We start from the raw sequence: 13,792 nt of genomic DNA, 5'->3' as shown, positions 1-13,792 counted from the left end.
GGCTGCCCTTGGGACGCGCCCGGAGACTGCAGTTAGTTCAGAATGCAGCCGCGCGGGCTGTGATGGGGAGTACGAGGTACTCCCACGTAACACCTCTCCTGCGCGAGCTGCATTGGCTACCTGTGGTTTTCCGGGTGCGTTTCAAGGTGCTGATTACCATCTTTAAAGTGCTCCATGGCACGGGACCTAGTTACTTGCGGGATCGCATCCTCCCACATACATCCCTGCGGCCAATACGCTCACACAGGGAGGGACTTCTCCTGGTGCCATCCACTGGACAATGCCGGCGGGCGACACCGAGGAGTAGGGCCTTCTCTGTGATGGGCCCAACCCTCTGGAATGACCTCCCCCCCGACATTAGAACCACTTCTGACCTCCGCTCCTTCCGGCAAAAATTGAAGACCCACCTGTTCGGATTAGCAGGCCTGGCATAATTCAACTGTCCCTCCTGGCAAACGCACTATATCTGGTTATTTTAGGGGTTTTTTAATTCACTGTATTTGTTTTTAGGGGTTTGAACTTATTTTAATCTGCTTTGTACAGTTCTTTTAATGTCATGCTAACCTCCTCCACGTCAACTGTCAACTGTACATACTTAATTTTATTGTATCTGATATATTTTGTATGAACTGTACACCGCCCCGAGTCCCTTTCGGGAGAGGGGGCGGTCTAGAAGCATTAAATTAAATTAAAATTAAATTAAATTAAAACTGGGAGTTTGTAGGAAAACTCAGAAGCAAATATCAAGAATGAGCAGCCCCACTAGAAAGGACCAGGCCAAGATGTGTTGAGAAAAAATTCCTGGTGCAAAACTGCACATGTTGGTTGTGACTTCCACATTGCGGCCAGCAGCAAACAATGCCACCGCTCCCATGTCGCACAGGTTCTTGGTAGCACATCCTGTGAAGGCAACCTGCTGGTCCTTGAATGCTTCTAGATTGGAAGGATGGGAGGGAAAACAATTAGTCAGGTTGAATGAACTGTGAGAAGAGACTTATATCCATTGGAAGGTACCGTAATAGGCCTAGGAGTGAGCTTGCAGGCTTCACTGAACCAAAGTTTTAAACTATAACATGTACCAGACAAAATGTACCAGACATATTTCTAATATGTTGACTTGTGTGCTGCATTTTCTGCAAAGTGGGTACTACTTGTATGGGTATATTTAGAGCAGGATGAATGAGATGGTGGGAAATGAGCAACTGAAAGTACCAAATAGCTGAGAGCTTGAAATGTGCACAGGTGTTTGCAGAGAGTGGCTGTCAGTAAGAATGTAAGAACAAAGAAATAAGTTATAAAATGCATGCAGAAAAGGATTTTAAAAAATGTTTTGGGATAAGCTCAGGGCCACTGGCCGTAGCTACTCCTTGCTCACCTCATTGCACTTCATTGCAATGGATTATTGATATAAGCTGGGTTATGTTGGGTATTCATGTTCCAAATTGCTCATGAAATAAACTTCTGATCTTAAAGTAAAATTTATTGCTTGTGGGTTATCTCTTTATTGGGATTTTTATAACAGAATGGAGCTCTCTCCAGAATTCTTCTGAGAACAAGAGAGTTTTTGATTCTGCTGCACTTCCTTATATTTATCAACACGGTTGTAAATTCATTTTGACAAAGGTTGAGCCAGGAGCTAGTCCTTGACTTACAACCATTCATTTAGTAACAGAAGTTACAATGGCTCTGGAAAAAGTGACTTATGACCGGTCTACACACTTACAACCATTGCAGCATCCCCACAGTCACATGATCAAAATTTGGCTGCTTGGCAACCAACATGCAGTTGCAATGGTTGCAATGCCCCAGGGTCATGTGATTGCCACTCCCTTCCCAACTGGCTTCCAACATGCAAAGTCAATGAGAGAAACAGTATTTGCTCAACAACCATGTGATTTACTTCGCAACTGCAGGGATTCACTTAAGAATCGTGACCCCCCCAAAAATGGGTGCAACTTATTTAACAACCGCCTTGCTCAACTACAGAAATTCTGGTCCCAAACATAGTTGTAAGTTGAGGACTGTCTATTGAGCGTAGAATTCCAAAGGACAAAAGATGGAGCTATCTACTTACCTTTCTTTGCACGGGTGGCAAAGTGGATGCAGTGTGTCATGAGACCTGTGCAGGCCACCTCTGTCTTGTTAAGACACAAATCTGTCCCATGGGCAAAGCATGAATTGCAACGGACCCCATTCCGATTCTGAGATGCTTTTTGAACTATGGATGGAGAGACCCAAAAGAAGAATCTCTAAGAATCTCTACAAAATGAGACAATTTTGCTCAAGTGATTAGACTAAGCCAAAATAGGCTCGGGTCATTGGCGGTCATGTGTGTTGCCTTAGGCTTAGCATATTGGATGGGTCAAGCGGAGTCTGCCAAATTTACACTGCTGTTATTTCCTTCCCAGCACCAACAGCAGCACCTCAATGAAATTGACTAAAAGAAGAAAAGGACTTCCCTCTTCCCACTACATCATCATCTCCTTTTAATGATCCCATAATCCCTTGGAATCAGGGCAAGTGAATGGAGCTGAGTGTTTACTGGCCAGATGCCTTTCCCGTCGCCGATGCAGAGTTTGTTTCAGGAGATATATTCTCATTGTGCCCAGAGAGAGAAATATCTGCCTCTACCTAGGATCGAACTCACAGCCTCCTCATTGTGAGGCGAGAGCTCTACCTCTAGGCCACCACACCACTCGCTTCATTCTAGATGCATGCTTGTATTGTATTTATGCCCAACCATGTGGCTCAGAACCAATTTTTTGCTAAACTGCAATGTAGATGAGCCTTCCCAGGATGTCATTTCTCAAGAAATATGGTAGCAACTGTGAAAACTACACTCTACAGGTCGTAGAAAAGTTTCCCTGGGTTTCAAGAGCTCGTGTGCCACTTCCTGGTCCTTTACTTCAGATTAAGAACCATTAAAAACCATAGATTATGCTACCTGAAAATTCTCAGGAAACGACAACTGAATGTAAAAATGCTGGTGACCTTCTACCCTAGAAAGTATTTCAATTTACTGCACCTGTGTATGTTTTGCCATTTGCACAGTGGCAGATAGGAGAGCGCACTAGAGGGTCAACGTCATTGCCCAGAGGATCATGGGTTGCCCTCTCCCCTCTTTGGAAGAGCTCGATAGCTCCCGCTGCCTTAAGAAAGTTGAAAACATTCTTCAAGATCCATCTCATCCTGGGCACTCCCTTTTTTTAAAACAATTTACCAGCAGGATAATAAAAACAAGGACAAATAGGCTGAAAAAAAGTTTCTATCCCAGGGCAGTAACTATATTGAATTGAACATATGTGTGATGTTAATGCAATATCAGGGGTTTTCAATTCATTTGTGTAGAATGCGAAGGATGTGTGTTTTTGTTTTATAGTTATAATGTACACTGAAGAGGGCATTTAATTTCATTGTACAAGGTGCAATGACAATGTATTACTCTTATTCTTCTCTTCCTTCCTAGTATCTATCTCTCCACACTTATGACTATATCCATGTGGCTTGTGTCTTTCAAATTATATTGTTTTTATTCGTTTCCTAGTACGATTTGATTACTTATTAGTAACCTATGACTATCACTAAGTGTTGTCTCTTATGATTCTTGATGCATGTATTCTATTTTATTTTCCTTTATGTACACTGAGAGCCTATGCACCAAAGACAAATTCCTTGTGTGTCCAATCACATTTGGCCAATAAAGAATTCTATTCTATTCTATCAAGTAAAGTAAACTACTGTTACTTTACTTCAGATTAAGAACCATTTCCCACATTTTGCAAAGGTTTGGGTTTTTTTTCATTCCAAAGGGCTTATTGATATCCACGGAACAGGGAAGGGACTTGGTGGCCATCCAGATGACTTTGGAATGCATTTCCCCAGAGCCACCACAAAGATAAACAGTGGATCGGTAAGAATTAGCAATGCCTCCAGGGCTTGGCAGAGAAGATCGCTGCCTTTGTCAGAAACTGCTTGAAAAGAATCATTAACCCGCTGCTTAATCCAACCTAGGTGCCTTCTTTGATCAAAACAACCCCCGTTCTTTACCGGTTATTTCCTCAATGTTACAGCTGTCGGCACGACAACAGCTGGAATTCCACCGCATGCGAAATCCCCCTGCCACCAAGCCATAAAACTGGTTGCACAATCGATCGTCGGAATTGCACTTCTTCTCGTAAATGGGGTTTTCTATGTCTTGGGTCCCTGGGGATGGAAGTCAGATCCATTAGAAGAGTCAGATCAATTCCTGATAGAGGAATGTTTTTTCCCTTCTTTTCCTCTACGGTTGTCCAAAGGATAGGTCATAAATCAAGAACTGCCTGTATGCAGGCTGGGTCGAGTGTGGGTTGGTAAATGGATTTTTTTTTAAACTTTCCATTCTGACTCTCTCTCTTGCATGCATTGTGGCAAACCTGATCAATTTGCTTTGGAATCTTTTCAATGACCATGTATATTGGGTATAATGATGCCTGCTGGCGAGATGGAGACTTGGAGCTTGGCATGGGCAACTCTAACTCAGGGACAGTTTTTGCGCCAAAGGTCCCACATCCTGTCTCTGTGTTCTAAATCAAGGAATGAATTTCAGCTAGCAAAGTGGGGAAAGATCACAATTTTGAAGCTTACAAATCTCAGAGAAGAATTGGTGCAAATAAATGTCTCAGGACAGACTCTAATGCTAAATGCAAACCCACCATCTGTCCTCCGGAGTATGGATGGATGGAGGGATGGAGAGATGATAGATAGATAGATAGATAGATAGATAGATAGATAGATAGATAGATAGATAGATAGATAGATAGATAGATGATAGATAGATAGATGATAGATGGATGGATGGATGGATAGATAGATGAATAGATGATAGATAGATAGATAGATAGATAGATAGATAGATAGATGAATAGATGATAGATAGATAGATAGATAGATAGATAGATAGATAGATAGATGATAGATAGATAGATAGATAGATAGATAGATAGATAGATAGATAAAAATAGATGATAGATAGGGATAGATAGATAGATAGATAGATAGATAGATAGATAGATAAAAATAGATGATAGATAGGGATAGATAGATAGATAGATAGATAGATAGATAGATAGATAGATAGATAGATATAGAGGGGGAGAGAGAGAGAGATAGGGGGAGAGAGAGAGAGAGAGCAATGGATGGATGGATAGATGGATGGAGAGGGACAGAGGTAGGGGGGTGTGTGTGTGTGTGTGTGTGTGTGTGTGTGTGTATGAATGAATGAAAGATAGAAAGATAGAAATAGAAAAAAAGATAATCATTTTCCATACTATTTTGTTTTAGAGGCAGAATGAAAGACAGTTACCAACCTGTGTCCTCATCCCTGGCAATGGTGATACAGCTGTTGACCGAAAATGAACATTTCTGCTGAGCTGTGCTGCAGTTATAACCTTCTGAACTGGTGCAGTTGAAGCAAAAGATGGCATCAACTATAGGGAAATGTTGAAAGAAAGCAACTAAAAATCATCTTATGAGATTGGCACTAGAACCATTCTCGTACCTACTGATCGCCAGCCTGAATAGAGCTTTGGACAGTGTGTTTCCAGTGGTTTTGTTGTGAACCAAGATGGGTATCAAATATCAAATCTGAAAGCCACATCTCCCCGATCCCCAAAGCCTTCCTATTTTAAATCACGAGCAAATGGAAGAAGCTAAAACATTCGACACTTGTAGAATGTATGCTTGTGACTTATTTTGGAAATTGTCTTCAGAAGCAGTGGTGAAATTCAAATTTTATACTACTGGTTCTGTGGGTGTGGCTTGGTGGGTGTTGGCAGGGGAAGGATACTGCAAAATCTCCATCCCCACCCCAGTCTGGGGGCCAGCCAGAAGTGGCATTTGCCGGTTCTCCAAACTACTCAAAATTTCCGCTACCGGTTCTTTAGAACCTTTCAGAACCTGCTGGATTTCACCCCTGTTCAGAAGTATTTTACGGCATTCGGTACCCCAGCGAAGACTTCTACATTCTACAGTGCGTGGACTCGATTCAACTAAATCATTGTTTCCCGTTGAACTTCCCCTAATTGTTCTTCTTTTAAAAACTCGTGAACTTTGCCCGGGGGAGCGGGAATCAATGTTTTTTTTAAAAAAAAAAAACTGAAAAAGGACCCACCCAAATGAGTTAGAGATCAATGATCAGGCTGAAGAAACACACCAGTTCCTTGCCTGTTTTGGAGCTGAGTCAACCCAATTCGCCCTACCTCTTGCAGAACGGTTAAGCCTTAAGGCTGAGAGCTAAGGATTATAAAAAATTAAGATGGATAAACAAGTCCAGAAAGAAATAATAAACCCAAGAGAAAAGAAGAGAAGGGCAGCTGGGTAGAGTTGCAAAGAATCTCATATTTCATAATGACTGGAGCAGACCGTACTGAATCGCACATAGCATTGCTTTTCAGATGTCTTTTAAGAAAACGTAAAACAAACAGCTCTTAAAGCACCTGAAACTCCTGTTGTTCCTCATTAGAGGAACTTACAGTAGTTGAGCAACCTGAGGGCAAATAAGGACTGTTACAAAAAAAAATTTGAGCAGATTGACATAGATATATAGATACACAGATATACAGATAGATATATAGATACATACAGTAGATATATAGATATATAGATATATAGATACACAGATAGATATATAGATATATAGATACATACAGTAGATATATAGATATATAGATACACAGATAGATATATAGATATATAGATACACAGATAGATATATAGATACATACAGTAGATATATAGATATATAGATACACAGATATACAGATAGATATATAGATACATACAGTAGATATATAGATATATAGATACACAGATAGATATATAGATACACAGATATACAGATAGATATATAGATACATACAGTAGATATATAGATATATAGATACACAGATAGATATATAGATACACAGATATACAGATAGATGATAGATAGATGATAGATAGATAGATAGATAGATAGATAGATAGATAGATAGATAGATAGATACACAGATAGATACACAGATAGATAGATAGATAGATAGATAGATAGATAGATAGATAGATAGATAGATAGATAGATAGATAGATAGATACATCTGCCTATACCTATACCTATACATCATATATCTATATCTACCTACCTATCTACCTATCATCCATCCACATCTATCTATCTATCTATCTATCTATCATCTATCTATCTATCTATCTATCTATCTATCTATCTATCTATCTATCTATCTATCTATCTATACCTCTACCTCTACCTACCTATTTATCATCTATCTATCTATCTATCTATCTATCTATCTATCTATCTATCTATCTATCTATCTATCTATCTATACCTCTACCTCTACCTACCTATTTATCATCTATCTATCTATCTATCTATCTATCTATCTATCTATCTATCTATCATCTATACATCTCTATCTCTACCTATTTATCATCCATCTATCAGATAGATAGATAGATAGATAGATAGATAGATAGATAGATAGATAGACAGACGATAGATAGATGATGATAGATGATAGATAGATAGATAGATAGATAGATAGATAGATAGATGATAGATAGATAGATAGATAGATAGATAGATAGATAGATAGATAGATAGATAGATAGATCTAAAGCTAAAGCTAAAGCTATCACGATAGAGATAGAAATAGGACAGTTGGGCAGTTTAAGTGTCACTAGCTCAAGGTTGACTCAGCCTTCCATCTTTCCAAGGTGGGTAAAATGAGGACCCAGCTTGTTGGAGGTAATATGTTGACTCTGTAAATCACTTCGAGAGGGCTGTAAACCACTGTAAAGCAGTATATAAACCTAAGTGCTATTGCTATATTAGCATGTGTATATGTATGTTGTGTATGGATATGGGTAGAGATCTACTTTCTTTTGAGAGCAGGCAACACAATTTCATTTTTAATGTGAGCCAGTGTGCCCACAACAACAACAAATGACAGTAAAGGTTATCTTATCATTTCAGATCATGGATCTCTAGTCCTTAAAGCAAAGAAATCTTCCCCAAATTGGGACAGAAAGCTATTGCTTCAACTGAGATCCTCATGTCCCCAGCTACCAAGAAGAGATTAGCATAAATTGGTGTCTGCAACTGGCAATGTCCATCAGCTCTTGGGACAGGAGAATGGAAAAGACCACCAAGGAAGAAGGTGCCAGTTTCATTATGTTTGTCTATTTCTTGTTCCATAGGCCCTATTCTTCCTCCTCCAGAGGGCCAGGAAGAAGATGGTATCTGGACTGCGCCCCACAGTTATGATGGCCTCATATAAGCCTTTTCAAAAGATTTCTAGCAAGCAAGGGCTCAACTCTTCTTCCTCATAGCTTGATTGAGAAAAATCACCCCCTTACCTGTTCTTTATTCCTTTCTTCTGTAAACCTGCATCCAAATACAGGGAAAGGTGGGGTGGGGGATAAGCTTTTTCAATTCAGGTTGAGCCACCTGCTCAAACAAAGCCTGATTGGTTTCTCTGCATGAAGAGGGAATGGGAGAGCCTGAAGAATTTGCAGGAAGTGGGGAAATAAACATTTAACATTGCTCATTGTCACCAATCAAGCCACTTCAGCTTCGAAGGAAGGAAGGTTTACAAGAGCTTGTTCACCAACCGGAGTAATCAGAAATGGAAGAAGGAAATCAAAACTCCCCCAGCGCACCTGGAAGAGCCGGGAGGAACCCCTCCATGGCTGAAAATCATCACCCCGTAAAGCTCTGTCGATCCGAAGGACTTACCTGGATGCAGGAGGAGTGGGATCAGGAGGCAAAGAGCAAGAGAGTACATGGTGTTATTTGAGAGCTCAGCTGGTTTCTGGAAGCCAAGTCAGAAGTTCTCTCTTGTTCTTCTCTAGCGAACAAGATCCCTAGCCAACAGCAAGAGAGGATTACTCAAGAAGCAAAGGGCTGGGTTGGGCAACTCTTGTGCTTTTAGGATGCCCCAGGCAAACCTGTCTGCGGGCATTCAAGGTGTCCTTCTCTCATCCATGGATGCCTTGAAACTTTCTTTATTCATTAGAAGCATGTTAAAAGTGTTTTTATTTGTGTTAGAAGCGTCTTTAAATTATAGATACACTAGCTGGATACCCATGCTTCGTGTTGAAACTGTGTGATCATGAAGCAAAATAATATACCGCCGGACGAATTAGTGATAAAAAAACCTTGGATTGTGCAGAGATGGACAAACTAACCCTAAAATTAAAGGACAAAGAAGAATCAGAATACTACGAAATTTGGAATAAATGGTATGAATGGTTGGAAAATAAGAAAAATAATTAAGCCGAAAACAAAATACATAAATAAACATAGAACTGTATATATAAGTAGGTAAATATGTAAAAGATCATAAAAATGTATAGATAAGATGACATAATGATGTAATAAATGGTAAAGAGAGGAAAACATATACAGATACGACAATGTAACATTGTACAAACTGTTTATATAAAGATTGTAATATGTGATGAAAACACAAAAACAATAAAAAAATATTATTAAAAAAAAAAGAAACTGTGTGATCAGGCAATGCAGGAGAAATCTGGTTCACTCTGGTTCAATCCATTGGCTCAGTGGTGGTTGATGATTGAAACATATAAGGGAATATCGCTCCTGCCGCCTTGAGTCCAGAAGCAGTTCAATAGGTGGAAAGCATAGACATTTTGGTGAGGTAGTGACGTTTAGTACTGTAAGGAACCCCAGAGCGCTCTTGAGTGAAGGAGTGGAATGTCTGCCAGTTTGAACTGAGGTAACGGAATGTGAGGCAACTGGCAGTTGGAACAGAGTTCTTTTCAGGTGGGGAGGGGGAGTAGAATGTCTAACTCCTTAGCATCAGAGCATGTTAATTACTGTATAAGAAAAATTAATGATCTGATGGTCATTTCAAAAAATCCTTTCTTAGCGAGCACCTAGAAGCCAAGAGGAACATACGTGCCAAATTTCAAGTTTGCAGGCTTTATGGTTCTGGAGATTTCATGATGAGTGTGTGGTATTTGGCTTTTATATATATAGAAGACAACCTTCAATACTGAGCAAATAAAATAGATGATAAAAGGGTAGCACATGGAAAAAGCATGTAAAATAAATAGGATTAAAACTAAATGACATTTGTCTAATATCGGGACAAATGTTAAGAACAATATTTTCTCTCACCAGCATCAGGTCTTCATCCATGTTGAAGGGCATGGTATGCACCATAGCATGTGTGAGATGGATTGCTCTACTCCAAATTCATACAGAAGATCTTCTACAGGGAAGCCCCATTTTCTTAGATGAAACTTTGATCTTCCTACCTCGGCACACTGTCTATTTAGCGATTTCCATAAAAGTTGAGATTGTTCTTGACCAGGTGGCAGACAGTCGTGGTTGAAGCCTTGAAGCTGAGTCTTCTGCAAAACTGACTCACCATCAATCAACGTGACGAGAAAATACAGGACACCTCTTAACTCCCATAAGCAGCCTCCCCATGAGAGATGCAGGTGTGCCTTGGGGATTAGTGGCCAGAGCTGCTGAAACTAAATCTCTCTGGCTTTAGTACAAGAGAGGCGGACTCAAAGGGATACATAGCTGAGCTCTGACCCTGGGAAAATGATGGTGAATTTATGACACGCCTGTCAAAGGGGACACACCACGTTTTGGGTGATAGGCCGGTGCTCACCAACACCTAGCAACTATTCTTGAAAGCACCCCTTGTTCTTGTGTAATTTTCAGAAGTTGTGCAGGCTGCACCAGAATGGGTTGTGTTCTCACATGGTCTCTGGAAATTAGAATAGAATAGAGGAGAGGAGATGAGAGTTGACTAGAGTAGAATAGAGAAGAGAAGAGAAAGGAAGAGAAGAGATAATATATAGAATAGAGTAGAGTAGAGTAGAGTAGAGTAGAGTAGAGTAGAGTAGAGTAGAGTAGAGTAGGGGAGGGGAGGGGAGGGGAGGGGAAAGGAGGGGAGAGGAGAGGAGAGTAGAATAGAGTGGAATAGAGTAGAATAGAGAAGAGAAAAGAGAAGAGAAGAGAATATAGAGGATAGGATAGGATAGGATAGGATAGGATAGGATAGGATAGGATAGGATAGGATAGGATAGGATAGAGAATATAGCGAATAAAACAGAACAGAACAGAATTTTATTTTAACTTTTATTTCTGCATGCAATGCAGTTCATTTCATTGTTTTAAAAAATTAAATATTAAGCCACTGGGTTTCTTCTCCCACGGCTAATCTGCGGCTTAAGAAGGATTCTCTTCTACATGAGCCCAGCCCCAAATTCACATTCCAGCTGAACTAACCCAGAACATGTCTCTTTTTGACACTTCCCAAGAAAAGATCTTTCAACAGGCACTCATTTAGAAAAGGCCCTTTGAGCCAGCCAGTGATAGCAAAGCAGAGCTTGGCTTTAAAAACCACATCCAGGCATAGAAAGTGCCGGTTCTCAAATGAGAAAGATGGCCCTTGGAGAATGGCCTGACCAAAGATACTTTCTTCCATCAACAAAAGCCAACTTCTGATTTCAGATGATAAAGCCGTTCACCTCCACCTGTTCTTCAGCGCCAAAGGGAAACACCCCCGTCCCATATCATCGAGGGATGCAGAGAATGTGGATGGACAGGCCTATCCAGAAAGATTATCCTGGGCTGCCTGGGAAAATTAAGGTCATATCTGCAAGCTGAAGAGCAACCATCGAATCAGCCGATGCTTCCTAGAGGGTTTGGGAGAAGGGTTGGAGGGTGAAGGTGGAAGCATTTAATTCTCTCAAGCTGATGAGGAAAATGTGCAAGAAATAGACACGCCTCCCATAGGCTTTTCAAAGCATCAGTGGTGCTTTAGCACTTAGACCAGGGGTGTCCAAACTTGGGAACTTTTAAGACTTGTGGACTTCAACTGGCTGGGGAATTCTGGGAGTTGAAGTCCACAAGTCTTAAAGTTCCCAAGTTTGGACACCCCTGATTTAGACTTATATACCGCTTCATAGTGCTTTACAGCAGGGGTCCCCAAGCTCTCGGGTTGGCGGCCTGGAGTAGGAATAGCTTCTCAGAAGCTACTTTCAAATGAGCTGGCTATTATTACTTGTCATCTGCATAGACACACATACACACCAGGGATGGGATGCTACTGATTCCGACCAGTTTGCTAGAACCAGTAGTAAAAAAAACGCTTTAAAAAGTGGGGAGAAATGGTTCCGAAAATTGTGTGGATCAGCTGTGAGCCGCCCGATCATCGGATCCTCTTTATTTCACTTTTTAAAGCTTTTTTTTCCCTGTTCGGGCAAATAAGTAGGGGGAGAAATACTTTAAAAAGTGGAATAAAGAGGGATCCAACGATAGTGCAGCTCACAGCTGATCGTCATAACCATTTTGTTTCTACTTTTTAAAGCATTTTTTAAAAAGTGGGGGAAAGTTGGCCATGCCTACACCAGTCACATGATCCCCTTCCAAATGGCTCTTGAGGGCTTCCGTAGTTTGAAGTAGAAGCCAATGAGAAACAAAAGGGCATGTGCACTTCAACAAAATCACATTAGGAAAGAAAACCACCAGGGACTCAACAAACAGTCTAACTGTAAGCCTGGTTGTAAAGCCATTTCTCAACGATTAATGGAACCTTATCAGTTGCCTTATAAAGCTGTGGTTTCCCCAGTTGCAACGGATGGCTGTGAAGTTTGGACCATAAGGAAGGCTGAGCGCCAAAGAATGGAAGCCTTTGAACTCTGGTGCTGGAGAAGACTCCCGCGAGTCTCTTGGACTGCAAGTGGATGAAACTGTTCAGTCCTAGAGGAGATCAACCCTGACTGCTATTGAGAAGGCCAGATCCTGAAGAGGAAACTCAAAGACTTTGGCCACCTAATGAGAAGGAAGAAGGACTCCCTGGAGAAGAGCCTCATGCTGGGAAAGATGGAGGGCAAAAGAAGAAGGGGATGGCAGAGAAGGAGGTGGCTGGATGGAGTCACTGCAGCAGTCGGCGTGAGCTTGAATGGACTCCAGAGGATGTTGGAGGACAGGAGGAACGTCGTCCATGGGGTCATGATGGGTCGGACATAACTTCGCAACTAACAACAAATAAGTTGTAAGCAACTTATGATTAAAGATGATTAAAGGCCTGGAGATAAAAACATATGAACAAACGGTTGCAGGATTTGGGCTTGGTAGTCTAGAGGAAAAAAGGACGTGTGTGTGTGTGTGTGTGTGTGTGTGTGTGTGTGTGTGAAACATGATAGCAGTATTCCAGTATTTGAGAGGTCCTCACAAAGAGGAGAGGGTCAACTTATTTCCCAAAGCACCAGAAGGCAGGACAAGAAACAATGGATGGAAACTCACCAAGGAGAGAATCAGGAGAAATTTCCTGATAGTGAGAACAGTGGAATAGCTTGCCACCAGAGATTGTGGGTGCTTCAACACTGGAGGTTTTTAAGAAGGGGCTGGACAGTCACTTGTCTCCTGCTTGAGCAAGGGGTTGGACTAGTAGACCTTGAAAGTCCCTTCCAGCTCTATTCCGATTGATTGATTGATTGATTGATTGATTGATTGATTGATGTTAGGAGCCCGTGCTGTTCCAAAGGAAAGCTGGGACAAGAGAAATGTCACGCTTCTGGAGTCCCACTAAATCACATCTCTCGACTGAAGGGACACAGAGTACTCCCACTCCCTCCAACCTTATTGGGCAGGCAGTGACCACAGGAGACAAGCAGACATGCCATGAAAGGCTTTCTAGTGAGAACCAGCACGATGCATGATGGAGCAACTCTTTGGCATAACCTCTTAGGAAAACTCTGGGCT

General features: G+C 41.1%; 1 protein-coding gene across 1 annotated transcript; it reads right to left on the bottom strand.

Moving 5' to 3' along the window:
- Nucleotides 1-730: 730 nt before the first annotated feature.
- Nucleotides 731-8,822, bottom strand: LOC309396816 (protein RoBo-1-like; the record flags this gene model as incomplete). The annotated part of the gene is made up of 5 exons (XM_081962275.1): nt 731-933; nt 2,075-2,218; nt 4,048-4,203; nt 5,346-5,465; nt 8,774-8,822. The coding sequence occupies 5 exons, from the start codon at nt 8,820-8,822 to the stop codon at nt 731-733; spliced, it is 672 nt and encodes a 223-aa protein (XP_081818401.1).
- Nucleotides 8,823-13,792: the final 4,970 nt, after the last annotated feature.

This window comes from Natrix helvetica (genome assembly GCF_964273705.1).
Source record: "Natrix helvetica genome assembly, chromosome: 9".
Classification (NCBI taxonomy): Eukaryota; Metazoa; Chordata; class Lepidosauria; order Squamata; family Natricidae; genus Natrix; species Natrix helvetica.
This window is presented reverse-complemented; position numbering and strand designations above follow the sequence as displayed.